The sequence below is a fragment of the Macaca mulatta genome, chromosome 12 (assembly GCF_049350105.2).
Source record: "Macaca mulatta isolate MMU2019108-1 chromosome 12, T2T-MMU8v2.0, whole genome shotgun sequence".
In the NCBI taxonomy this organism is placed as follows: Eukaryota; Metazoa; Chordata; class Mammalia; order Primates; family Cercopithecidae; genus Macaca; species Macaca mulatta.
In genome coordinates this window covers 110,323,969-110,351,270 of record NC_133417.1, presented here as the reverse complement: position 1 = coordinate 110,351,270, position 27,302 = coordinate 110,323,969, and the positions used below count along the sequence as shown (strand labels likewise).

Genomic DNA, 27,302 nt, shown 5'->3' with positions numbered 1-27,302 from the left:
CTCAAGACAGGGATGCCCTCTCTCACCATTCCTATTCAACATAGTGTTGGAAGTTCTGGCTAGGGCAATCAGGCAAGAGAAAGAAATAAAGGGTATTTGGTTAGGAAAATAAGAAGTCAAATTTTCCCTGTTTGCAGATGACATGATTGTATATTTAGAAAACCCCATCGTCTCAGCCCAAAATCTCCTTAAGCTGATAAGCAACTTCAGCAAAGTCTCAGGATACAAAATCAATGTGCAAAAGTCACAAGCATTCTTATACACCAGTAACAGACAAAGAGAGAGCCAAATCGTGGATGAACTCCCATTCACAATAGCTTCAAAGAGAATAAAATACCTAGGAATCCAACTTACAAGGGATGTGAAGGACCTCTTTAAGGAGAATTACAAACCACTGCTCAACAAAGTAAAAGAGGACACAAACAAATGGAAGAACATACCATGCTCATGAATAGGAAGAATCAATATTGTGAAAATGGCCATACTGCCCAAGGTAATTTATACATTCAATGCCATCTCCATCAAGCTACCAATGACTTTCTTCACAGAATTGGAAAAAACTGCTTTAAAGTTCATATGGAACCAAAAAAGAACCTGCATTGCCAAGACAATCCTAAGCCAAAAGAACAAAGTTTGAGGCATCATGCTACCTGACTTCAAACTATACTACAAGGCTACAGTAACCAAAACAGCATGGTACTGGTACCAAAACAGAGATATAGACCAATGGAACAGAACAGAGCCCTCAGAAATAATACCACACATCTACAGCCATCTGATCTTTGACAAACCTGACAAAAACAAGAAATGGGGAAAGGATTCCCTATTTAATAAATGGCACTGGGAAAATTGGCTACCCATAAGTAGAAAGCTGAAACTGGATCCTTTCCTTACTCATACGAAAATTAATTCAAGATGGATTAGAGACTTAAATGTTAGACCTAAAATCATAAAAACCCCAGAAGAAAACCTAGGGAATACCATTCAGGACATAGGCATGGGCAAGGACTTCATGTCTAAAACACCAAAAGCAATGGCAACAATAGCCAAAATTGACAAATGGGATCTAGTTAAACTAAAGAGCTTCTGCACAGCAAAAGAAACTACCATCAGAGTGAACAGGCAACCTACAGAATGGGAAAAAATGTTTGCAATCTACTCATCTGACAAAGGGATAATATCCAGAACCTATAAAGAACTCAAGCAATTTTACAAGAAAAAAACAAACAACCCCACCAAAAAGTGGGCAAAGGATATGAACAGACCCTTCTCAAAAGAAGACATTCATACAGCCAACAGACATATGAAAAAATGCTCATCATCACTGGCCATCAGAGAAATGCAAATCAAAACCACAATGAGATACCATCTCACACCAGTTAGAATGGCAATCGTTAAAAAGTCAGGAAACAACAGGTGCTGGAGAGGATGTGGAGAAATAGGAACACTTTTACACTGTTGGTGGGACTGTAAACTAGTTCAACCACTGTCGAAAACAGTGTGGCGATTCCTCAAGGATCTAGAACTAGAAATACCATTTGACCCAGCCACCCCATTACTGGGTATATACCCAAAGGATTATAAGTCATGCTGCTATAAAGACACATGCACACGTATGTTTATTGCGGTACTATTCACAGTAGCAAAGACTTGGAATCAACCCAAATGTCCATCAGTGACAGACTGGATTAAGAAAATGTGGCACATATACACCATGGAATACTATGCAGCCATAAAAAAGGATGAGTTCGTGTCCTTTGTAGGGACATGGATGCAGCTGGAAACCATTATTCTCAGCAGACTATCACAGGAACAGAAAACCAAATACCACATGTTCTCATTCATAGGTGGGAACTGAACAATGAGATCACTTGAACACAGGAAGGGGAACATTACACACCAGGTCCTGTTGTGGGGAGGGGGTGGGGGCAGGGATAGCATTAGGAAATATGCCTAATGTAAATGAGGAGTTAATGGGTGCAGCACACCAACAGGGCACATGTATACATATGTAACAAACCTGCACATTGTGCACATATACCCTAGAACTTAAAGTATAATAAAAAATAAAATAAAATAAAATAAAATGGAAAATACAGAAAGTGAGGTGGAAAGGGTATTCTGGCAGTGGAAAGAAAAAGTGGTTGACAACCACTTATAAAAAAAAAAAGAAAATAAACTGTGTGGGATAAAAGAAAAATATTTTGGTTACACATAGACGAAAAGTGGGAGAATTTTACTAAGATCAAAATAGCTATCTTTATACAACTTTCTAAGACATACTAAAATAAGCAGATAGTTATAAAGCATTAGTTTAACTAGTATTAAACTAGCAAAATGCTCTAAGATCTAACTGATACAACTGGAACCAGCTGCTACCAATCTGAGATTTAGACAAAACTATGAGTGAAGCTGCAGAATCAGTGGTCTAAAAATGAGACTGTCATTATGAATGGCAAGTCTGCTAGAGCTAGAAGCGAAAGGCTTTATTTGGTTTCCATCCAGAAGAAAGACTTCAAGCCTGAGGGAAAAATATACAACAGAAGTTGCAGATGTTTGTAAGTCTCATTTCTTCACACAAGGTAAATGGACAGCATTTTTAACACTAAGATTATTAAACTCCATGGCAGGTCACTTTTTGAGGTATGGAAGAGATGAGATTGAGGATGGGGAGGGGGAGGTACTTTATTTCAGAAGAAAATCATGATTCACATGCGTAATTACAGAGAAAGTGTATCCCAGTGATAACTTTTGAGTCAGGAGTCTGAGAAAATTATTTTAATTAAGACCTGGTACCTCAGTTTCCTCATTTGCACACAGAGAACATTAAGATTAGGTAATTCCCGGCCAGGCGCGGTGACTCACGTCTGTAATCCCAGCACTTTGGGAGGCTGAGGTGGGCAGATCACTTGAGGTCAGAAGTTCGAGAGCGGCCTGACCACCATGGAGAAACCCTATCTCTACTAAAAATACAAAAATTAGCCGGGTGTGGTGGCACACACTTGTAATCCCAGCTACTTGGGAAGCTGAGGCACGAGAATCACTTGAACCCAGGGGGCAGAGGTTGCAGTGAGCTGAGATCACACCACTTCGCCCCAGCCTGGGTGAAAGAGCAAAACTTCATCTCAAAAAAAAAAAAAAAAGATTAGTTATTTCTCTATTAGAGTTGTTGGCTTTAATAGGAAAAATAAAGATCATAACACATATATGTTACACATACCACATCTGGCATTTACAAAGCATTCAATAACTACCTGCTATTAGTATGATTGTTAGAACTTTCTAAGGAAACAAGCTTACAGGCTAAAAGAGAATAATCCATTTTTTTCTATTGATTTCCTCAGTAAGACTTTCTTTAAAAAGCCTGAAATACTGCAGGATTGAGGAACATGTTTTATTTGCAATCAGACTGCTGACATGCAGAGAGAAGACAAAGGACTGCAGCACCTGGGTGGGTGTTAGCTGATTTTCTGGAAGGGTGGATTCTCAGATCTGTGACATGCAATGGTATGAGAGGTGGACTACAGAGGGAAACCTCCAGGAAGAGTCTGAGGATAACCTTGAACTCTACTTGATCGCAAAATGTCTTGAGGATGCAAATGTACGAGTAAAAATCTATCAAAGACTTTGTTGTTGGTGATGAGATCCACCTACTTCACTTGAATTCAACAAATATTAATTGAGTTGTTTCACTGGGGAAGTTCCACAAGGAAAAAACAAAGACCAATGCTTGAGGAGTTTATAATCTAAGGGGAGGGTTGAGACAGGTAATAAAAAAGAATAGAAAGCAATGGGTCACAGTAGTAAATTCTCAGTGAACGCATGCTATTACTTGGGAGGCAGTGTACTAACCTTCTTCTGGACATTATATCATGTACTGATATTAAATCTACAAAGTAAACATTTATATCACATCCATTTTAGAAGTAAACTTATGCTTAGAGAGTTTAATAATTTGTCCAACATCGTACCATTTCTATAGAGTCAAGACTCAAATAGGGATTTACTGCACCCCAGAGCAGAATTCTTAACTGTTTAACCAAGGTGCAGTTTCAAAGTGGAGGCACCTTGTTATGTGTTTCAGAGAAGGAGGGTACAGGATTAGGAAGGGAAGCTGGGATTAGGAATCTATTCCTGAAGAAGGACAAATGGGTCTTCCATCAGAAAAGGTAGTGGAGCAGGCATGCACAGGAGAGAAAGTCAACTGCACGGAGATATTGAATGAGGATAGGTTGTGAGCGTAACAATTGGTTGTAATATTAGAGAGAGGTAGGGAGGGAGGAAGATGGGAGAGACAGAGAATAAGGAGGAGGAAGAAGAAGGGAGAAAAAGAGAGGGAAAGAAAGAAAGGTGCTGTGTATAGGAGACAGATTAAACCATTAGCTTGAGATCAAATCTCAGAGTGGTGTGTTAAATTTCTGGCTAGCAAATTTATACTTAATTTGTAGAAAATGAAGTCACTACAGGTTCTAGAATTAGGGAAAAGTGTGATAAGTGCTATGGTTTAGGAATATTTGTGCAGTGATATGTGAGACCAATTGGAAAAGGGAACCACAAGGGAGAGATTGGTACTTGAGGCAGGAATTACTAAATTATTGGAATAATCTAACTGCAAGTAATAGAAAAATAGAGGCTTGAGCAATAACTACAGGAATAAAGCATCACAACATGGGGAAATGTCTCATATATTTTGAGATGGCCTCTGCAAACAGTTTGACCAATGAATAGACATCCTGGACACAGGAGAGGATAGGCTAAAACGCGCTGACAGCGTTAAGCATGAAACAAAAGGCAAGTCTGGAAGAAGGCTTATTTGGGGAAGTAGGAGTGGAGAGATAAGGCAGAGTCAGAAACGAGATAGGAATTAGGGATGAGGTGAAGGTCTTTTGTACATATTGCTTGCCATTTAAAGAGAAGTCAAAGTGTAATTTTCTTAAAAAACCACCAAACCTCTTGCTTCATTGTCTTTTTAAGATCAAAATAAGTTGAATGGTGCTTCATAAGAGATGCATATTGTAAAACTATTTGTAGAATGTCTTTTAAATGTTATTTTTCTTTAAAGATGTTTGTGTTAATAATGAGTGAGCAGTTAACAGTTTTGCTTATGACTTATGGAGCAATGTATTGTATCCATTCAGTCATTCACTCAACAAATAGGTCCCTATTATATTCCAAGACCTGAATTAGGTGTCAGGAATCCTTTGGAGGATTCAGTCTTGCTTGGGAGAATGAGAAATAGTTACAATAAACTACAAGCTGTGTAAAAATGACAATGATAATGGCAATAGAAATTAATGTTTCTCCAGCCTTTCATTCTGCATTGTGCTAAGTCAGTTGTCTGTACTGTACCTCATTTAATCTTCACAATAATCTATGTGATGATGATATCAATTTGCCTATGAAGATACATATTAAAGAAGTAGTGTAATGAGTCCAAGATTACACAGGTAGTAAGTAGCAGAGCTAGTGCTCAAACCCAGGACTTATCTAAATCCAAAAGGTTTGGAACTAAGGGATGGTTTGATAAATTCTGTGGTTTAAAAAATTTTATCCAACAGTAATATGTGGGAATGATTAGAATAAGGAGAAACTGATATTTGACAGAGAAGTTAGGTTATTATAATGGTGTAGCTGAGGGATAACAAAGGCTTGAGCAATGATTATAGAAATTAAACAGTTTCAAGACATTTTGAGATAGACTATAAATAATTTACTTAGCTTCTATGTGGATACGTGCCCAAAGTCCTATGCATGGGCCAAGCCCTGTGGGATATGAGATTCTCCCTGCCCCAGGAGCATATGGACCATGTAATTCAGCCAGAATTGGCTTCCTAATTTCACTTTAACTGTTTTTTTCATCTCATACCAGCTAGAATCAATGTCCTGTCTTAAAGCTGTAACCTCCAAGCTTTCCCCCATGCATTCAATGATGTTAAGATTGTTATCATCCTTTCCCACTCCAGGGTCTTAAAGTGCTGGGAATTGCACTCACTCTACTTTCTGAATTTGATATAAAACTGATTTTAGCTGCACTTTTATACGAGAAGTTTCCTAGCCTTAGTCAGGTAGCATGAAATAAAACACCAAGGCATCAGGGAATGTACATGCGATAGGAATGTTTGAAACAGTGGCTTTGTAGACAAGAGTGGTGGGTGTCAATTAAGTCTGTAGTTGTCACTTAATTGCTCTGAAGCGCAGTTCTTTAACCTACAAAAGGTGATAAAACTCATGTGAAAAGCCCGTTTTGATAACCAAATTACACACATATTCATAAACATTTTTAACTAAAGAATATATATTCTCTCTCTACATATATATCTCCTATATATATATATATCTCCTATCTCTCTCTCTCCATGATTCTATTTATCCTGATCTTTCTTGTAAAGAACAATTATAAACTATTAAAAAAAACACATCAAATTGAAATAAATCAGATATTCTTATTTGCATAAGAGAATACCTCAATGTGTCCTTAGTTTTTGGTGATGTTAGTTCTGTCTGTACACCATTCATAACTTCTCTCTCTTCCAAGTTCTGCGTGGAATCCTATAGTGAAACAAAGTCATAAACATGTGATGCTATGCATATTGAATTGAAAATTTGAATAAAATATCTCAATACGGGATAGTAAACGGCTTTACGCTGGATATATACAGTATGCTCTAATGTGTTTGAAAACTGGAAGCAGGTGTTAATCTTTTCGGTGCTTTCAATGTTCTTTTCTCTCCTGTTTGGTTTCTGAAATGCTCAAATGCGTCATGTATACAAGGCAGTATGTTAAGAGCTTTGGAATACTTCATTTAGCTTCTTGCTACTCAGCCATAGGCTTTTGGGATTGAGTGTTTTAAACCAGCAACGAAAAGAATACCGAAGGGGAGGCTCTGGTGACAGATGGTGATATATTAGCCTTAAGGTACGTACTTGCTTGCCCCCACAACATTAAATATAAAGAAAGCAAAATCCATGAAAAAACACTGCTTGGCAAAGTCACCTCTGTCAAAGTCAGGCAGAAACACTGCAGGAAGAAGAAATCCAGAATTCTTACTTTGTCATGAAATTTGATTCTGAGGATAATCTTCAGAGAGAGATTCAAATTGCCCATTTAATTTCTAAAATTGTAAACAGGCTCCCACTACAGAAAGGTTAGAGGGTCAGAGAGGCCCTGTATTCCAGGACAGTGGCAAAGTTGTACTGGATATTACCCAGAGAAGCAGAGGAGAGGATGGATTCTAGAAAGCATGCCTGATGCTGCTGCTTCCTTATGGAGGACATTAGGCCTCAGAGCTGTTCTCTAACAGGGAATCTTGTGGACACCCCTCTCTTCACAAGTGGAGTCACAAAAAAGTATTGTTAGACATGGACTCTGGTTTCACCAAAGCAACAAACCAGATACAGAAAGACTTATCAAAAATCCACACTTATAAACAGCATTTATGCATCGAAATGCATTATTGCAACAGAGTAAGGAAGACAACATACAAGCTTAAAATGCATTATTGCAACAGAGTAAGGAAGACAACATACAAGCTTAAGAGGCTGGACATGAGTATATTAGGTTATTATCTTTTTTTTTTTTTTTTTTTTTTTTTTTTTGAGACGGAGTCTCGCTCTGTTGCCCAGGCTGGAGTGCAGTGGTGCGATCTCAGCTCACTGCAACCTCTGCCTCCTGGGTTCACACCATTCTCCTGCCTCAGCCTCCGGAGTGGCTGGGACTACAGGCGTCCACCACCACGCCCGGTTAATTTTGTTTTTGTATTTTTAGTAGAGATGGGGCTTCACCATGTCAGCCAGGATGGTCTCGATCTCCTGATCTCGTGATCTGGTTGTCTTGGCCTCCCAAGTGCTGGGATTACAGGCGTGAGCCACCGCGCCCAGCCAGGTTATTATCTCAAGGAAAGTAAGACATAACTGCAACAGAAGGACTTTGTTGTAGTGAACTGAGTTAAAAAAAAAATGTCTCTCACTTTTAGATTGAGTAGCAACATTTCATGCAGGGGTTGGTAGTTTTGTGAAAGACTTGGTCTATACTAGACTTTTTAAAAATTAATTTTCCCCTTTTCACTTAGATAAGAAAGAATTTCCATAAGGCTAAAAAACACTTCATGGTTTAAAGTACCAAATTTTAAAAGATGATGTTTTTGAAAGCTTTCAAATATTCATATTATTATGAAGGGCTTGATATATGCTTACAGATAAATGGAGACAGGGTTGAGCAGGTTACAAAAATACTTAGGTAGATAATTTAACATAATAGTGGAACCTGTGATTATCGTGCATGTCAGGATATTTGATGACCTCATTTTTGCCAAAATCATTAACTTTCTTATCTGTTTCTCTTACACAGGAATGAATTTGTATCTGGTTCTCTATATATCAAGCACATAACACCAAGAGTTCATTGTATTAATTTTTAATGTTGCATAATAAATTATTCCACAACTTAATACATTAAAAAAATAAACATTTATTATCTCTCATAGTTTCTGTGAATCAGAGATTCAGAAGTAGCTTAGCTGGGCAGTTCTAGAGTTGGATCTCTGGTAAGTTTGCAGCCCCATGTCTGTGGGGCTGCAGCTATGATCATTTAAAGGATTGCTTTAAGATGATTTTTATTTCTTACAACAGCTTTATTGATATGTAATTTACATAAGAGTCACCATTAAGAGTACAATCAAGTGGTTTTCAATATATTCAGAGTTTTGTAATCACCACCATCTAACATTAGAACATGTTTATCACCCCAAAAAGAAACCCCAAACCCATTAGCAGCCATTCTTCATCCTCCCTTTCCCCAACAGGCCCTGTCAATCATTAATCTAATTTCTGTCTTAAAAGAGTTGCCTATTTTAGACATTTCATATAGACAGAATCATAAGACATGTGGCTTCTTTCACGTAGAATAATAATGTTTTCAAAAGCTCATCCATTGTAGCATATATCAGTATTTTACTCCATTTTATGGCCCAACAATATTCCACTTTATGGATATACCACATTTAGTTTATCCATTCATCAGCTGGTGAGCATTTGGGTTGTTTCCACTCTTGCCTATTATGAATAATGTTGCTATGAACATTTGGGTACAAGTTCTCGCGTGAACATATGCTTTCAGTTCTCTTAGGCGTACACTGTGGAGTGGAATTGTTGGTCATATGGTAACTCTATGTTTAACATTTTGAGGAACTGCTGCACTATTTCCCACAGGTGTGAATAATTTGCCATGATTCTTACCAGTAATACATGAGGGTTTTAATATGTCCATAGACTTGCCACAACTTATTTTTATTTTTATTTTATTCATTCTCATGGGTATAAAGTGATATGTCATTGTAGTTTTGATTTGCATTTCTGTAATGATTAATGATGTGGAGCTTCTTTCCCTGTGATTATTGGCCATTTGTGTTTCTTCTTTGGAGAAATGTCTAACAGTATGTCTTTTTATTATTGACCTGTAAAGAGTTCTTTAAATATTCCATTTACAAATTTCTTATCCAATATATGATTTGCAAATATGTTTTTCTGTTGTTTGGGTTGTCTTCACTTTCTTCATGTGTCCTTTAAAGCACAAAAGTTTTTTATTTTAACCAAGTCCAATTTATTTATTTTTTCTTTTGTTGCTTGTGTTTTTTGGTGTTGTATCTAAGAAACATTGCCTAATACAAGGTCACAAAGATTTACACCTTTGTTTTATTCTAAGAATCTTACACAGTGTTGGCTCTTACATTTAGGCCTATTATCATTTTGAGTTAATTTATGCACATTGTGTGAGGAAGGAGCTCAAATTCATTCTTTGTATGTAGATATCTAGTTGTGTTAGTATCATTCATTGAAAAGACTGTTTTTTATTCATTGAATTGTCTTGACACCCTTACAGAAAATGAATTTCCCAAAAACATAAGGGTATATTTCTGGATCCTTTGTACTTCATTCATTGATCTATACATGTCTATTCTTATGTCAGTACGACACGGTCAATTATTGTAGCTTTGTACTAAATTTTGAAATCAGGATGCGTGATTCTTCCAAATTCATTCTTATTTACAAGATTGCTTTGGCTATGGTGGGTCTCTTGCATTTCCATATTAATTTTAGAATCAGTTTGTTAATATCTGGAAAAAAAAACAGTTGGGTTTTTGCTAGGGATCACATTGAATACAAAGATCAATTTGGAGGGTATCGCCATCTAAGCATCATAAAGTCTCTCAATCCATGAACAGTTAACAGTGACAATTAATTAAAATAAATATTCTTTTTAGTTTTATAATTCTTTGTGGGATGTATCCTCAGGGTATCAAAGAAAAAAACTGTGATATTTGCTATAAAGTTGTATATAATTATTGTTGCCTCTGCACCATACTCTAAATGGAACGTTCTTGTTGATCCCTAAACAAGGTAGAAAAATAACATATTTTCTGGCTCAAATCAACATTATGCAAGGTTAAAAAATGAATTTTTCATCTAGTTCCAGTTAGATAGCAAGTAAAGGTTCTTTTCATATCAACAACATACTTAATGCTCTGAGTATACGGAAATGTCAATTACAATTTGAAAGTAATATTGGGCCAATTACAATGTCATAATCTGCTCAAGGGTAATTCTGAACTGACTACACATTTGGAGAAATCATGTCAATAACTACAGACTTGAAAAAGAATACACATTCACAGACTTATATCTCCTATTATTATTAAGACAACATCAAAAACACTTCCCTTGCCACAGCTATCAAAAAGGGGTAGTAACTATAGTTTATCACCTCAACTAATGAGCAGTGTTTGTCACTTGCCAAGATCATTTCCACATACTGCACTAACAAAATTCTTTGATATTCTCTGAAGATGGGGCAGGCAGACAGATGTTTAGGGCATCCTGTAAGGACATAAAGCCAATTTCAAACTGACTTCAGCAACACTGTAGCTGTGCAGTGCTTCAATACTTATCGACAAAAGCAGTTTACCTCTTAACAGGGTACATAAAATCATGTTTTCCAAAAATTACAAAATAATTTACAAACAATAAATTAAGAATACTTAAGATTTTCCTTCACTAAATTATATGGTAAAATGAAGTCATGAAATTGCACATGTCTCAAGATGAAAATATACTTTTCCTCATTGCTTATTTAAATGACTTTGAAAAAAATCTGTAAGATGACTTTTAAATTTGGAAGGAGAAAGGTACAAAAACAACCCTGATTATGAAGAACCAGAGGAATAAACAATTGATGCCAAACAGCTACCATATTTCTTCAGCTTTAGGTTTGAGAAATAATAATTATGTGATTTCAAACCCTCAAACTTGCCTCTAGAAAACATAACAGTTTGGAAGCGCTATAATTAATTTCATTAATATGATTATTACAATTTCTATTTTTAATGTTAACACAGAAGCATATAATCAGCTGTATGATATAGAACGTATAGAGTTATTTCAAAATTTATTTTGTCTCCTCTTTTGCTCAATGGCATGGCTTTACTCTCTAAAATAAAGTTCAGCAGGAGATTGTGTCCTGTCAACTGGTCAGAGACCTTTAAGAAGTTTGCCCTTTACCACTTTCATCAGAGCAGGCAGCAGGCAGATATATGTGGCTCTCACAGCAGACAAGTTTAATTACTACATTTTTTTTAAAGCAAACGTTTTTAGCAACACTTTCAGGATCACAGGAGCATTTCTGACAGCCAAAATGAGTTGGATTTAAACATCACCGCACTATTTTTAGCTTTAAAATCAACACTCCCATAATTATTCCCAAACCAATTAGCAACAGCTGGAAAGTAAAGGTGTTTACATTTGGTTAGCACTAGTGCTAACAACTGCAAGTGTTCACAGGCTGGATGAAAGGGGCCAGGCACCAAGAGGGGCAACAGTCTCTCCAGGGGTAATCATGGTATCAGCACCAGGCTATCATTTCATATTTCACAGTTAGTACCAGTCACTGATCTCATACAAGAATGTGCATTCATTATGAAGCACCACTAGGTTATACATGTCCAAAGAAACTTAACACTCTTGATACTTTTTCTGGAAGAAAATGCTCAATGCATTCCCAAGTTCTCACTGAATTTCCCTGGTCTACTGTAGCTACAAAACGAAATTGAAAGTAGTTTTATTGCTCAATTTTTCATCTCTCAGATGAGAACTGAAATAGCGGTCCTGTCTATCAACAGGTATCTCCCTCTGACTTACAGGCGATCATACATGGCCATGATTTTCCCCCCTCAGTGAATTTTAGCTACATTGAAAACCACTTGCCCATAAAATTTAACTGCAACTGAATTATGTTTCAAAAACTCAGGTGCATTTCAAAACAAGATTTGCATTCTGAAAAGTCAACTACAAGTTTCTTTTGAAATTGCATATGAATGTTAGAATGAGAGTAATAGAAACATTACACAGAGAGGATCTGAACATCAGGTTATGTGCCTGGTGCTCATACATAATCATAATGTAAATTTTAAAATTAAAATTCTGGGCATAATTCCAGAATATTTGTTTTTACTTTTCAGAACAAAAATATCTGTGCTAAAGTAAAACAAACTGCATTTGATAAGCACACATGAAATTAACATGTGATTGTTAAACACTGTTATTTTCAAACTTCATATATATTTTTATGCGTTTGGCAATGCCTTGCCATTGGAAATCTCTCAGTTGACTTCAAAGATACCATCCCTAAATGTTTCAGTCTTAGTAATTAATATGCCTATAATTTACTACACACACACACACACACACACACACACACACACACACACGAACACCAGTAGACTTTATACCTACATAGCTAAAATCGGCATGACAATTAGACATATAAAAGTGCTAAATAAAAAACTGCTTAAGAAGAACTGTGTTTTATTTTTATGTCTATTCTAACAGTGGTTCTCCAACTTTAACACGGATCAGAAGAATCGCCTGGAGTCTTGTGAAAACCCAGATTGCTGGGCCCCGCGCCCAGTGCCTGAAATTTTGCTGCAGTAGGTCTAGGGTGAGGCCAGAGGGTCTACAAGTTTCTGATGCTGCTAGTCCAGGAACCACACTTCAAAAACCACTGCCTTAAAGTAACTAGTACAGATCTGAGACTCAGGAAAAATCCTAAAAAATATTAACCAAGCCAGGAAGGATGGTGTTGACGAGTGAAGCCAGTTCACCCATTTTACAGCTAAGGAAACTCAGAGGCAGAAAGCTGACATGACTGGTCTCTTTTTACATGTTGTGTTAGTGACAAAGCCAGAATCTAGGATTCTTGATACTCAGTTCAGTGTTCTTTCTGTGCACCACAATAAATACTTGCTGACTTAGAGAATGCTGACCTTATTACTTATGTTATGGATTCTTTTATAATGACAGCAACAAAAACCTATAATAATGTCTTATATACACTTTACCTTTCTTTCAAAGATCTCAAACTATTTCACATATAACTAGATGTATAGCCACAACAATCTAGCGGATTTCTTGGCATTCCTATTCCAATTTCATACTTGAACATATGCAAGACAAAAAGATTAATATCTTGTCGAAGAAGAAACTGAAGGTCAAAGAAAGAACCAAAATTTCTTGGGACCCCCATTTCCTAAGAGTCAGTTTTGAAAGCAAGCACGTTAACTGTATTTGCCTTGTAATATCTCTTAGTTGTTGATTTCAGGCAAAGAGGGTAAGGAAAAGATACCATACTATGAAACAGTCAGAGAAATTATTTATATGAAAGACTATCAAGTTTTTCATTATTCTAGAGATTATGCTCTAATAATTGCATCTTTAAAATAAAAAAAACCTTTTATGGAACACAATTAATTAGATCATAAATATTCTACTAACTAGTCCCATGCTAATCCTGGGAGCAGGTAAAATCATTAACATTAAATGACTAGCTCAAATCCTCAGCTTATAGAGAGCACGCACACAGGGTGCTCATGCTCATTCACAAACACACACTAAGTCATGTGGATAAATTACCTGAATGCATATGGGATAAAACTGGACTCAGCATAAACAGTTCTGAACTTTGTAAAATGCACTAAAAGTCTACAATTTTCAATGGACTGTTTCTACAGAGATTACGCAGTTGTGGATTATGTGCTACAGAGGCTAAATCCCATTGATAATTAATATAATCAGGGTTGGCCACACCTTCTCTTCATCCGGTGTGTCTGGAAGAGATGCTGAATGGTTTTCATAGGTTTAATAAAAAATTAATTTAAAATTAGTAAAGATCAAGATACAGTAACTGAATTCTGGTCTAACGCAAAAGAGACACAGATTCTGATATAAGTTCTATCACTGCTTTGCCTGGTGACCAGACACATCATCTCCTGACCTTTACTTCTAGTTTCTTTACACTGGGGATAAGAAGATTTTTAAGGTCCACTCCAAGCATAAAATGTCATAATGCACCAAATAGTAAGGCAGGCAAACTCCAACTGAATAAACATACATATAAAAATTCCCCAACAGATCAATTAAGAGGTATTCATTTGGCTAAATGTTTTCTTGGAGAGCTTCCCTTGAGAAGCACTCTCAGAGTAAATACACTTTTATACTTTCTTAACATACTAATTTTTATACAACTTTTGAGGAATAAATCTATGGTATGAAGTATACCTGAAAGAAAACCAAAACCTTTCCTCTATACCCCTACTTCTTTTTTATTTTCCTATGATGTTTCCTTGGATATTTTTTCTTCTTCTCATTGCTAATAATCAGCACAGTTGAGTTCACTGTTAAGATTTCTCAGTATTCTGATTTAGATTTTAAAAGACCAGTGAAATTTTTATAATAAAATTGTTATAAAATATACCCTTTACCTGCTGGAGTTTGTCTTTTTGTTTGTGTTTGGTTTTATTGCATATTTTTGGTAAAAATGTACAAAAGTTGACTTAACCTGATACCAGGTGTCAAAAGACAGCTGTGAGCTTTTAAAAAAGGCAGAGGTGATGGTGGGTAGAGAGGGAATTCTGTTTCACTTGTGAGATTTGAGTGGACCAAACACATTCATCCATCTCATCGAGGTATCAAAAATGAAAATAACTATTGATGTCAAAATCAACATTTCATCTGCTCTGCTAATCTTTCAACATAAGGCTAACACCAGTGGGTGCACTTCTCCCTACACAAATATGTTGAAGTAAAGGCTGCTTTAAAATCTTCAGAGCCATAGAAGTTCAGAAGTTCAACAAGGTAATTCTGCAACCCCTCTTTTATTGTTCACTGTTTCTTTCTCATATTAAAATAACACATTTCAAAAGTGCTGAATAGAGTGTAAAACAATTTTTTTCAAATACAAGACTGATATAAACATGTTCATAATCATAATTCCTATTTATAATTGGATTCTTTCCCACATCCAGTTATAGCTAATTTCCCCCTAGTTTTCCTATATCATTAAATATATTAAAACTGCTTAAGCCCAGCTCTTAGATACACAAAGATAACATTGTTTATTACTGAAAGGGTGAGGATATTGAAAAACAGCAATTTCCACAAGGTCTGTTTCAGATCATGCTAAATCACAAAATGTATGACGAAAGGTATTATAAACATCCTTCTTTCATTTAATCTATTTAAACTATACCATCTTCTCAAATATTTAGAATCCAGGTCTGTCAAAATGGACATTTATATGGTATTAGGGCTTCATTTGTAACTCCAAATCATCACCTAAAGCTGGTAAATAGAAAAAAACTTAAGGAAGTTGGGATAATTCAGCAATTACCAAGCATTTCTACCTTAACCACTTCCATTTTGCTGACTGAAATACATCTCAATCAAATTTGGCTCTAGTAAATATCCCATATACACTGATGTAAACCTTTACAAAAGCCAGGTTTGGTTCAGAGAGAGTAGTGATAAAAGGCCACACTATTAAAGCAATTGTTTCTTTTTGCACACGCATTTCACTCATGCCAACACAAGCATACATCCCTGCCGGGCTTCACTATGAAAATCTTCAGGATGAAAATGTGCTGTAGAAAATTTTGAATCCACAGACCAATTCCATAGCTGTGTCATGAACAGGGTAAAAAAGAAAAGGAAAAGAAAAGAAAAGAAAAGAAAAGCACACTGATCCATATGTGTGCTTAGTTTGGTAGTACATTTAGAAAAAAAAAAATCTCAAAATTTAGGAAGCCAAAACTGTGTTAAAGAATTTTTTTATAACTATTAGATAGAGAACCACATTGACAAGCCATCTTAGTTCATGAACAAAGCATGTTCAAGGACTTCTTGAAAAGGTCTTTTTTATTGCCTATCCTCTATAAGCATTTCACCCTCTTCTCACGCAGACTCAAACCTCCCTGACTTTGCCATGTGCATCTGTCCCTCTCCTATGACCTCCATATATCTTCCCACACAATCATTTCGCCATTCACTTTGTCATTCTTGCATTTCCCTTTATGACACCTTTATCGGAAGCCTCTAGTTTCAAAAAACAATTTCACAGCTTATAAGACCTACTGAAAATAAACAATTTGGGGAAGGGTTTTCTTCAGACAACCTAAGAGGCACTTGAAGCAATCCTTACCATGACTTATGTGAAGAAGGAGGAACAGCGGAAGAGTAAAAAACAACGGTATGGAGAGAAGTAGGGTGATCCAGAGCCGGCTACACCATCGTGGGTTCTTACAGCATGTGGAAACACAGCTTGAAATGAGGTGCAGAGGTCTGAACTGCTGAGAGCAGCTGTAGTCATGGGCAGCAGTCAGCAAAAGGTTTGTTTGTTTGTTGAGCAAGGGTAGAAACACAACAAAGAGTTAGGAGAGACTGTAAAGGTAGCTATAGCCAGACCAGAGTATGTTCTGATCACACAAGGAAACCACCATGCATTTCTATTTAAATACAAATGTTTTAAACTTAAAACTACACAGTGCTTGAGGGTTAGAGGGATGCACTGTCCCATTAAAATAATCTATTGGTTATCAATAGCTAAAATGTAAGCTCCAAGTAGGCAGGCAGTGGTTTTTATCTGTTTTGTTCACCAATATATCCCCAAAGCCTAGAACAGTGCTTGGCAAAGCAGAGATGCTCAACACATGCCTAGATACACCAGTTTTCTAGAACACCATTGCTTGCCTGGCGAATATCCAGCCATTCATCCCTTCACACCCAACTCAGTATGAGCCACTTTCTCCCTGAACACTCTGCATGGACTCAATCTTCCTTTTCAGTGCCACTTTCATGCCATGTGCAAGCTCTGTCATGACATTCATTGATCTCGGGGTAGGTGATGATTTCTTTACAGATCTGTCTGCGTTGATTGGTAGTGAGAGCTTTCAGGTGGGGAATGAGTCTCATCCATCTTGGTATCCCTGTCACTTAGCACAGGTCTGAAATACAACAGATATTCTACTTACAAGGGGTTTACTGGGTAAAGAAATCTGCTCCTTTTCCTTAAAGAGTCTAAGTTAACTTTCAATAGAACCTATATTTATGATGTCTAGAGTATTATGCTAGACTCCATGTGCAGAGTATTGTGCTGGACTCTGGAGGGATTCAAAGATGAATATGACAATATGATACTGTCTCTGCATTCGAAGTTGCAAGCCAGCTGGAATCATTGCCAGAGGCATCTCTGGCAAGAGAATTTAAAGTGCAATTGAAAGCTAATCTTTATTTATGGATTGAAATAATTGAAGTAAAAGAGAAAGCACTGATTTGTACCTGGCTGGTTATGTTTCTTTATATATGCTCCTATATTTTATTTATTATAATGCAATTTAAAATGACTTTCATTATTTATCAAATATATTTAAACCAATATTTAAAACCAACTAAGTTCCATAATGGCTGGAAGCTTGAGTTAATCACGTTCTCACCAGCTGAGAAAGGAAACTTCCATGCTGAAACCTCCAGATCCTGAACCTACAGACTAGAAATTGTTGACCTGCGTGGGCCACTGCGAGCAAGGCCCACCATCTCAGCACATCTTCTTTGAACCTCTTGCTCGATATTCCTCTCCTCTTCCAGCTATCTCATTTCTTTAGACTTAATAATGGGTCACGATAGAAACAACTCTTGGGGCAACCGTCCTTTCCCATTGCTCCTCCTTCTTTCGGCACTTCCTTAGCCTTCAAGGGTGCATCACCTCCCAAATACCTCCAAACTCTTCTCCTCCTCTGTTCCCAGGATGCCCTGGAACTCTTTCATAAGCTCAAGAACTTCCTTAAGTATTGTCTCCGCTACTTTGATGTAAATGACAATAAACTTTCCCCAAATAAACTACTTCCTCGGCAACTCTATGAAGTGAGTCATGATCATTTTCTTCACGCTGCTCACTCTCATCCTGGAGCTGTTTCTAGAGAAGAATTTCCTGTTTCCTCCTCTGGAAGCTGCACCATGCTGCTTTATCATTTCCTTCTCATTGTCCACACCTGTTAGTCTCCAAGTTGGTCCTCCAGCACTTCCTCTTGCTCTATCATTTTAATTAATATTTTCTCCCTCTTTCATGCCTTATCTTTCACTATCATCCTGGGTAACATCCATATCCACAGGCATCTTACACCTTGACCTCACTCAGTACCTTCTCCCTCTAGTAGCCTTCTGCTTTAGGAACTCTGTAGTCAAAAGCAAAACTGAACATGGGAATTCAAGGGCAAAGTTTTTGAGTAACGCTCATTATTCAACAAAAATATATCATCAAATGAGAAATAACAGGGTTAGCAAACCCATAAACAAAACAGCAATCATTCAGTTCACAAGCCCTTAATGAGGGTCCCCTTTACTCCAGTGCTAAGCACTGGAGATACAGAGATGAAAAAATTTGTACACTTTTTGTTCTCAAGAGTCTATTCTGGGGAGTAAGGAGCACAGAGGCTGGAGAGAAGATACTAATGAATAGCCCCTCTACTGTTCCCCTTTGCATGTTCTATAATTCAACTCAACTGAGCACCAGCAAGATCCCAAGAAAGACACCACTATTCTTTCTCTAACCTCACCTCACTTCCAAGTGTAAGATAAGAACTGATACGTAGCTGCTAATCCAAGCCTGTATCTTTGACAGAATTGTAAGAGACTTGTAGCACTGAAATGATGATAAATGTTTTCACAGACACATCCTTAAACAGTGATTGCTCTATGGGACCATATCTAAATAAGGGAGGTGGTGGTTGCTAGAAACAACAACAACAAAAAGCCTGAGTGAATGTGGGGAGGATATTCTAATGGCCACCCTCCTCATCTATTTCCCCAAGAAGGTGCAGAAAAGTGAGAGGACACCAATGCTGCAACCTTTTCTGGAGCCTCTTTGAAAATACATCACTCCACATACAAACCTCCCAGTGTAAATGATGCAGTTTGTGCCATGGCAAAATTATGAATTATTACAAGCTCTGGGCCTTTGGCTTGCATGTAGTACATATATATGATTTCAAATGTTGAATCCATAAGTACTAAACGTCTTATGTTCTTAACTTCTATTCCATTTGTTGGCTACTTTGGGGTTGAAAAACTTCAGCCTCTAACGCTTAAATCTCTTCCACTAACCCTGCACAGGCAATTACTAGAACAACTAGAAGCAGCCAAGGTGTACCATAATCAGATTGCTTAATTTACATATTTATAACTGCTTCTATTAGACAGTGATGATTTAATCCAAATGTCATCTCTGGATTAATCCTTGAATCCCATTCAGACTCAACAAATGGGCTTGCTTAGTTGGGCAATTATTTGGGGCCAAAAACTTACGCAATGAAAACTGGTAGCGGATGAAATTGGTCGACTGTTGACACGTTCTGATTGCTTTTGCCTAAGAGCTACAAACCAGCTTCATAAGGAACTTCCCCACACTAACAGGCCAATCTTTTCCCATAGCATGTGTGTCACTGCCTGTCTCTCTCCACCTCCACTCCCAACAGGCTCCAAGAGCACAGTATCTACACTCAGTAAATCCTCATGAAGATTGACCTGGCTTCTAGCTTATAAAGTTGGAAGAAAAAAAAGCCATGTCAAAACACCTCCAGTTGTCTGCCTGAGTTTTATTGGCTTCGTTTAGAGTGGATACTTATATTTACTGAATGACTGAGCAAACCAACTTACCCAACCCGTCATCTGATTGTGAAGCTGACTGCAGCACCACACTCCCTAGCAGAGGAATGTGGGCCAGGACTCCTTTTCACAATTGCATGCAGAAATAGCAAATCCCAGAGAAACTGTTGTAAATACTTGGATCTTTCCTGAGCTGTATTTTTAATATGTTATAAGAACAATAGCAAGGGATGGTTAAAAACATACATGAAGCAGTTATGTTTCAAACCTGTAACAGATCACTTACTCAATGCCACATGACACAATAAAATAGTGTCCCAAATGGAAAAGAGGAAATCTTTTTAATCAAATCTTCCCTTGGTCTGAACAAAACAGAGATTTTCATTTCATTCCAGTTACGTTAAGGTTTCTCCCACAGCACTATGTCCAATCACTCCGCCATATCTAATCAGTGATGCAACCTCACACGTTTAGTGAACTCCCAGGGTTGCACAGAAAAGTGCATGCTTCCTGGCAGACAAGAGTTTTTAAGCACAGTGGTGATGCAAAAACTCTGCTCTTCTCTTCTTGTTACAAGGGAAATACTTCTGTAGCTGAGGGCACTCCGGTGATGCACCTCTACAGAATACAGCAAATGACCTCTTCACTTGTGAGGCGATCAAAGCAGATTAAAATCACAGCATTTAACAGCTCTTCAGAGGGAATGGCAACTGGACACAAAAATGATAGTTCTATAGAATTAAACATATTGGTTAATTTTCATGGATGACCTTCCTCTGAGAAAGGAGCAAATTACAGATATGACAATAAAGAAAAAAACCTGGTTTTTATTTTTTCTTAAAGACTGAAGTACATGCATGCAGAAACAGTAAAGGGTTAGGATATCCACTGGGTGCAAAAAAAGTTGAACAAAATAATTGACTCACTCCTACCCTTGACTTCAGGAAATGGAGAATCAACGAGATTTCGGGCTCAGATTTGCCATCTCACCAGAAAGGAGAAACAGAGAAATGGCTGGTTGTTTGGCGGTTGGTGTCTAGCACTAGGCTAAAGTGCCACGGACAGTGAAAGGAGCCAGGATATGCAATTTGTTTGCTGACCTCCAACTTTGCCCTCCTCAGTTAGATGGTCAGATATGTCCCCATCAAGGTGGCACGTATTTTGTGAGTAAGCACAAGGATTAAGAGCTTGCAGAAAGAGTCGGGGAGGTCGAGGTGGGCAGATCACCTGAGGTCAGGAGTTCGAGACCAGGCTGGCCAACATGGTGAAACGCCATCTCTACTAAAAATACAAAAATTAGCCTGGCACGGTGGCAGGTGCCTATAATCCCAGCTACTTGGGAGACTGAGGCAGGAGAATCGCTTGAACTCTGGAGGCAGAGGTTGCAGTGTGCCAAGATCATGCCATTGCACTCCAGCCTGGGGAACAAGAGCGAGACTTCATCTCCAAACAAACAAACAGCAAAAGAAAAAAGAAAACAAAAAAGAAAGAAAAAGAGAGTGCCCATGAGTTACGGCCTCACTGCAGGGCGGGTACGGTGGCTCACGCCTGTAATCCCAGCATGTTGGGAGGCCGAGGCAGGCGGATCACGAGATCAAAGATCGACACCATCCTGGCCAACACAGTAAAACCCCGTCTCTACTAAAAAAAAAAAAAAAAAAATTAGCTGGGTGTGGTGGCAGTTGCCTGTAGTCCCAGCTACTCAGGAGGCTGAGGCAGGAGAATTGCTTGAACCCAGGAGGCAGAGGTTGCAGTGAGCTGAGATTAGGTCACCACACTCCAGTCTGGCGACAGAGCAAGACTCCATCTCAAAAAGAAAGAAAGAAAAAAAAGACAGTCATAAGTGTTGTACAATTCTACATACTTTGCACTATGATTGGCAGTCATTCCCATAAATCTCTATTATTGACACAAAGAGGTTGAGACCAGGAGACAGAAAGACACACAAAGGAATAGAAAGGGGACAGTGTAAGTCAGTAACTCTTTTCATTAATGTGACATGAATTTGTCTCACTGTTTCCAGAGTTTTGCCCAAACGTAGCAAAAGTTGAGGGTTCATTTTTACTTAACATAGTTTTCTCTCCCTCTGAATTTTGTGGCTATGGTCCAAATGGTTTAAGACAGAGCAAAACTGGTTGGTTTTCTTTCCCATTATTTTTCAAAGCAACTCAGTCATCCCCCCAAGCCCAGCTTATCACATTTTACCCTATTATTTTAAAAAAGAAATACAACAATCTATTTTCCTTCTGTCCACTTGGATTGAATAATTCAATCCTCAATGTACTCATGCATCTAGACCTAGTCTTATCTTATTTCCTTATTTATGCTCAAACTCTGTCAAATTTTAATCTTTCCCTCTACTCTGTACAGTTGTCAAACGCATCACTGAGTATGTTTCTATCATGATCCTCAGTTTCCATAAGGGTGCTAATGATGACTTCTCAGTACTGGAAAGACTGATGACTGCCCATGAGTTATGGCCTCACTGCGGGAACTCAGTCATCATTTGGATTGCGGGTGCAAACTCTTTAGAGCCTCACACCATTTACCTGTCTCTGAGAATCACATTCATCTAGATGCCACTGCACAAAAAATAGCTTTCAATTTAAAACTGCTGTGAACTAGAATAATTGGCTTAACTCTGATGTCCTTATGATTACACTGTCACATTAGAAGATGCACTTTAAGTATTTCTTTGGTATGACTTCCGATCAACACATGATATTCACATGGAATGATCCAACACCCATTCTGTTTGAATAGCTATGATGGTCAGGGTCACTTCAAGCCTGGTAGAGCTGTTTGTCCTTTTTTAAATAATATTATTGGTGATATAATTTTGCCATTTGAAATGTCTAATACTAACACCAATGAAATGGTGATATTCATCCCAGGTTGACTGCCCCATTCAAACCACCACTCTTCACAGACTTTTTACTTTCTCAATCTACTTTTCAATAAGGTAACATCATTTCAAAAAATTCTTCACTTCATCACATTCATTACTCTCATTTGTAACAGTCTCATTACATAAACAGGTTTTATAAAATGTAGACAATCTACTAAAATATTCCAAATTTTGTCCATAATATTGAAGACAGGAAGAAAAAAAAGAGAAAATGTACAGATCAGATCAAATGGCATGCTTGATGGCGTTTATAAAAAGCTAAGGGGCTTTGAGGGTTATAAGAAGCCAAGTCCTGTGACCTACTTAAGCCTAAGGACCACTGTAATTTGATTGGTATAAAAAGAAGTGAAGCAGTTAATTTATGGAAAGTACATTATATGATGGACAAAGAAGGATGACAGTTTTAATCAATGGAGTAGCAAGGTTTTTTCTTTAAAAAACTGCATTTTGTTTAAAGCAAAAACTTGAAAGAAACCAAATGGGGAGTTCACAACTTTATTTCTGAAAATATAGAATATTTTCCGTATTCAGTTTGGATGTACTTTTAAGTTCAGATGCCTGTCTTTTGTTTGTATTATGAATATTCTCCTCATCAAAGAAGACTTTAAAAAAAATAAGAAAAAAAATGCTTAATTAATTTTGACAGCAATTGCCTTAATACGAACTGTTAAATACACTTCGAAGACTCAGCAATGAAAGTTAGAGGAGGGCTGCTAACAGTGCCTATATGTAAAATCTGAATTTCAATTATCTGCTGTATTTACAACACCATGCTTTACAATGTGCCAGAAGGGATGGCTTAGCGGTCTAAGCATCTGGTTTTCAATTGCCATAGTCCCTGAATTGCACAATTTGATTCATCCCCTACTTCTTGTAGGGGCTGGATATGCAGATGAGTCACACCCACTCTTGTGGGCTTCGCCATCCAGTGGTGAACGGACAGCGTGGTGGAGCAGGGGCTGGCCTTAAATCTTTGCTTCTCTTATAACTGCATCAGACCCTATGTTGACTGGAGATGAATTTCTCTCTCCATTCTTTCAGGAGTGCCTCCAAAGGTTTCCCCCCATTCCCTCCACCATTGTCATGAAACATATAAAGTAGCAAGGAGTTAATTACTTTAAAACCATAACAAAAATATCTAAAACCAAAATACTGTCACAGTAACTAGAGTTTTCAAATTATATTCACTGGGAAAAAAATTGACAGAGAAGCAACTCAAACCATGCAGAACTAGGTGTGAATGGATGCCTTTGGACTCAGGAAATACAAAGAGAACTTTGTAATTGCTCCTACATAAGCCACATGTTTACTCCCTTTCATATTCTATGTGCATCTTCATGGAAAATAAAGAGGCCACATGAGATCCCATTTAGAATGCTCCTGTCATATAAATATGTCTGCACTATATGGCTTTCCAAAGAGGTGCACTTCAATACCCATTTTGTAAAGTGTATTATTTCTGTAATATTTACTGTCATCTGGGGGAAAAACCAGTAGGACTTGTTGAAGTCTTCACTAAAATAACAAATTAAGTGAGATTAGAAATGCCATAATTAATTAGGCCAGCTCTCCTTCACTTGAAAGGCTGGAATCTATACTGAGTGGTAGTAACCTACACCTACTAATAAAGCTATGCAACTAATAAAGCAGTATGTTCTTGCTAGCAACAGCATCACCACACGTTCTTGAAGGCATTAAATTTGACCTTTTATTGTTTCCCAGCACTCTCTCAAGGTTCCTTTCTGCAATGAACAATTCTGACCACATTTTAAATCTTACTTTGGAAGATACTGACTTACATAATGCACCAGAATGAAAATAATTTGCACCAATGCAACCCAGTCATTCCTAAATACGAGAAAATAGTGAAAAGATATATTGTTATACTTCATTCCTCAAATGAATACAAAAATTAAATACTTTCAAATATAATTAAAATGTAAATATATACTGAATATAGAAATAGCACTAAAGGTTTTAGGGCCAATAATTTGATGGAAAATACCTAAAATAATTTAAATAATGCTAACTTTAAGATAAAAAGTACGAAGAAGGTGAAAACCCCAACAGTTATTGTTTAAAATACATAAATGTCAAGGAAAAGCAATGAATGATAACATATATATTCCTTGTTTAAATCAAAAAATCATATCATGGATAATTTATAATGTAATATGAAACAATACTTTGTAATGGCAACAATTTTTACATAAAAACAAACTTACTTTGTAATTAAAAATATTTTGTTTGAAAAAGGTTCTACTCTTTTTTAGAAAAAAAGTTCTAAAGATTTTCCATGTTTTAAAATGAAATAATTAAACACAGAGATTTTCAGATTAAAAAAATAAAACCCAGTGATCACTGAATGTCTCTTATCTTTAGCTAAGAGTCATATCTAAATATGATAACACTGAAAGGCAGCAAGATAGTAGGTACTAACTTAAAAAAACTTGTACCACTACGTTAATATCAGACAAAAGACTGTTAATAAAATATTATTAGGGAATTAAAAGGTCATTAATTACATAAAGAAAAAAGAACAATCCAGAGAAACATGTAATAAATTCCAACCTATGCAACTAACAACGTAGCCTCCTAATATAAAAGACGGATACAATTACAAGCAGTTTGACAAGTCCAGCATCACAATGGAGAATTTAATGTACTCTCAATAACTACCAGCTACTACAGACTAAAGGATATCAGGTATTTAAGCAGAACAACTAGAAATTTTGGTATAATGTTCACATGAACATAGAAAGTGGCATCTAATAATGTTTTCAAGCAAAGGCATACAAGAAACATATTAGGAAAGGAATATATAGAGAAAAAGTTATTATTTATCCTTAAAAGGAAAGGAAAATATAGAGAAAAAATATGACCAATACTATGACATAAAACAACCTGAATAGACACTTAAGAGCCTATAAATACACATCTTGCATCTTGTTATCTGACCACAGCGCAGTTAAGATCAATAACAAAAAGAAAACTAGAAACAAGCAAAATCCTCACCACCGCACACTAGGAAACTTTATAGGAAGTATGTTACCTAAACAACCTACATAAAAGAGAAAGTTACAATAAAAATTCAGAAATATGTAGAACAGTAAAAGAAGTTATATAACAACATTTTAAAAATTAAATGTTTATTTTAAAAAAGAAAGATTGCAATAGATGATAAAAACATCAAATGAAAGAGTGATGGTGAATTATAGAAAGGAAGGACCCGGTGGCTATCATCCGAAAGCTCTGCGCCAATAAGACATGTTCCTCACAAAGGGATTCAGAGAAGTAGTAAGTTCAAAGCATCATCTATGAAATACTCTTGCTGAAAGAATGATCCTGAATCCAATCAAGTCCCTAGATCTAACAACAGAAAATTCAGGGAATGAACAAACAACTTAGATAATACCATAAGGCGGCAATCTGCTAATTCCAGAATTCTTTTCTATATATAAAAGTCTGTTTTTTCTCTAAATTCTATGAAATTAAGATAAAAAATAGAAAGAAAAACAATTATACAATAAGAATGCAAAGAGTCATAACAGACAGATGCAATGTGTAGGCGCATTTTAGATTCCATTGCACAGAAACTGACTCTTACATTTTTTTGAGATATTTGAATACGTTTAAATATGGACAAAATATTAGGTGATATTTAAAGAATTATTCACTACTTTTGTCAGGTGTAATGATGACACGGTGATTTTGTTTAAGAGTTTCTGTTAGGGACGTACACTGAAGTATTTACATATAAATGTCGTGATGTTGGGAAGCTGCTTTGCAGTATTAAAGTAAAATTATGCAATGGGAAAATAAACAAGAGGGCAATGTGTTGCTGATTATGGAAACTAGCTGATGGGTACATGGAGGTTCATAACACTAATCTCTTGCTGATTATGGAAACTAGCTGATGGATACATGGAGGTTCATAACACTAATCTCTTTTTGTGTATGTTTAAAATATTCAATAATAAAGATGTTAAAAAAAGTTTCTCAACCATAAAAAGGGTTGAAAACACTAAAAAATAAGCCTAAAGCAATGAAGACATGAATATAAACAAAAAAGAAATAAAATAGAAAATACATCCACATTTGAAATCATTAATTTTGAGGGTAAAAATTGTTTCCTAAAAAAAAAAAGAATCAAACAGAAAAGTCAACTGTAAGACTGATAAACATAAAGAAATGAAAGAGAAGATGCACAAATAATATTAAAATCAAAGAGGGGGTAGGTCAGGAATGTGTTCAGGTTTTTAAAACCATAATTAGCCCTTTATCTACCATGATGCTGATTTTTGTAAGTGAAATCAGCCTAATGCTCATCCTTTCATACTATTTTTACTTAGTTTAAGACTAGATGAATTTCCAAGTAACTTGGAAAGTATTTTCTCTTTTTCCCCCCCATTCT

General features: G+C 36.7%; 1 protein-coding gene across 5 annotated transcripts in view; it reads right to left on the bottom strand.

The window, feature by feature from the left end:
• Positions 1-27,302, bottom strand: part of PARD3B (par-3 family cell polarity regulator beta) — a 1,090,519-nt gene that overhangs the window by 523,681 nt on the left and 539,536 nt on the right. For all 5 annotated transcript variants that reach the window (XR_013402125.1, XM_015110772.3, XM_015110773.3 and 2 more), the window contains exon 5: positions 6,464-6,549. Coding sequence is in view for 4 of the 5 variants with exons in the window: in XM_015110772.3 (XP_014966258.3) it covers positions 6,464-6,549 (86 nt within the window). In the remaining variant the exon portion in view is untranslated. The remainder of the gene's footprint in view (positions 1-6,463; positions 6,550-27,302) is intronic.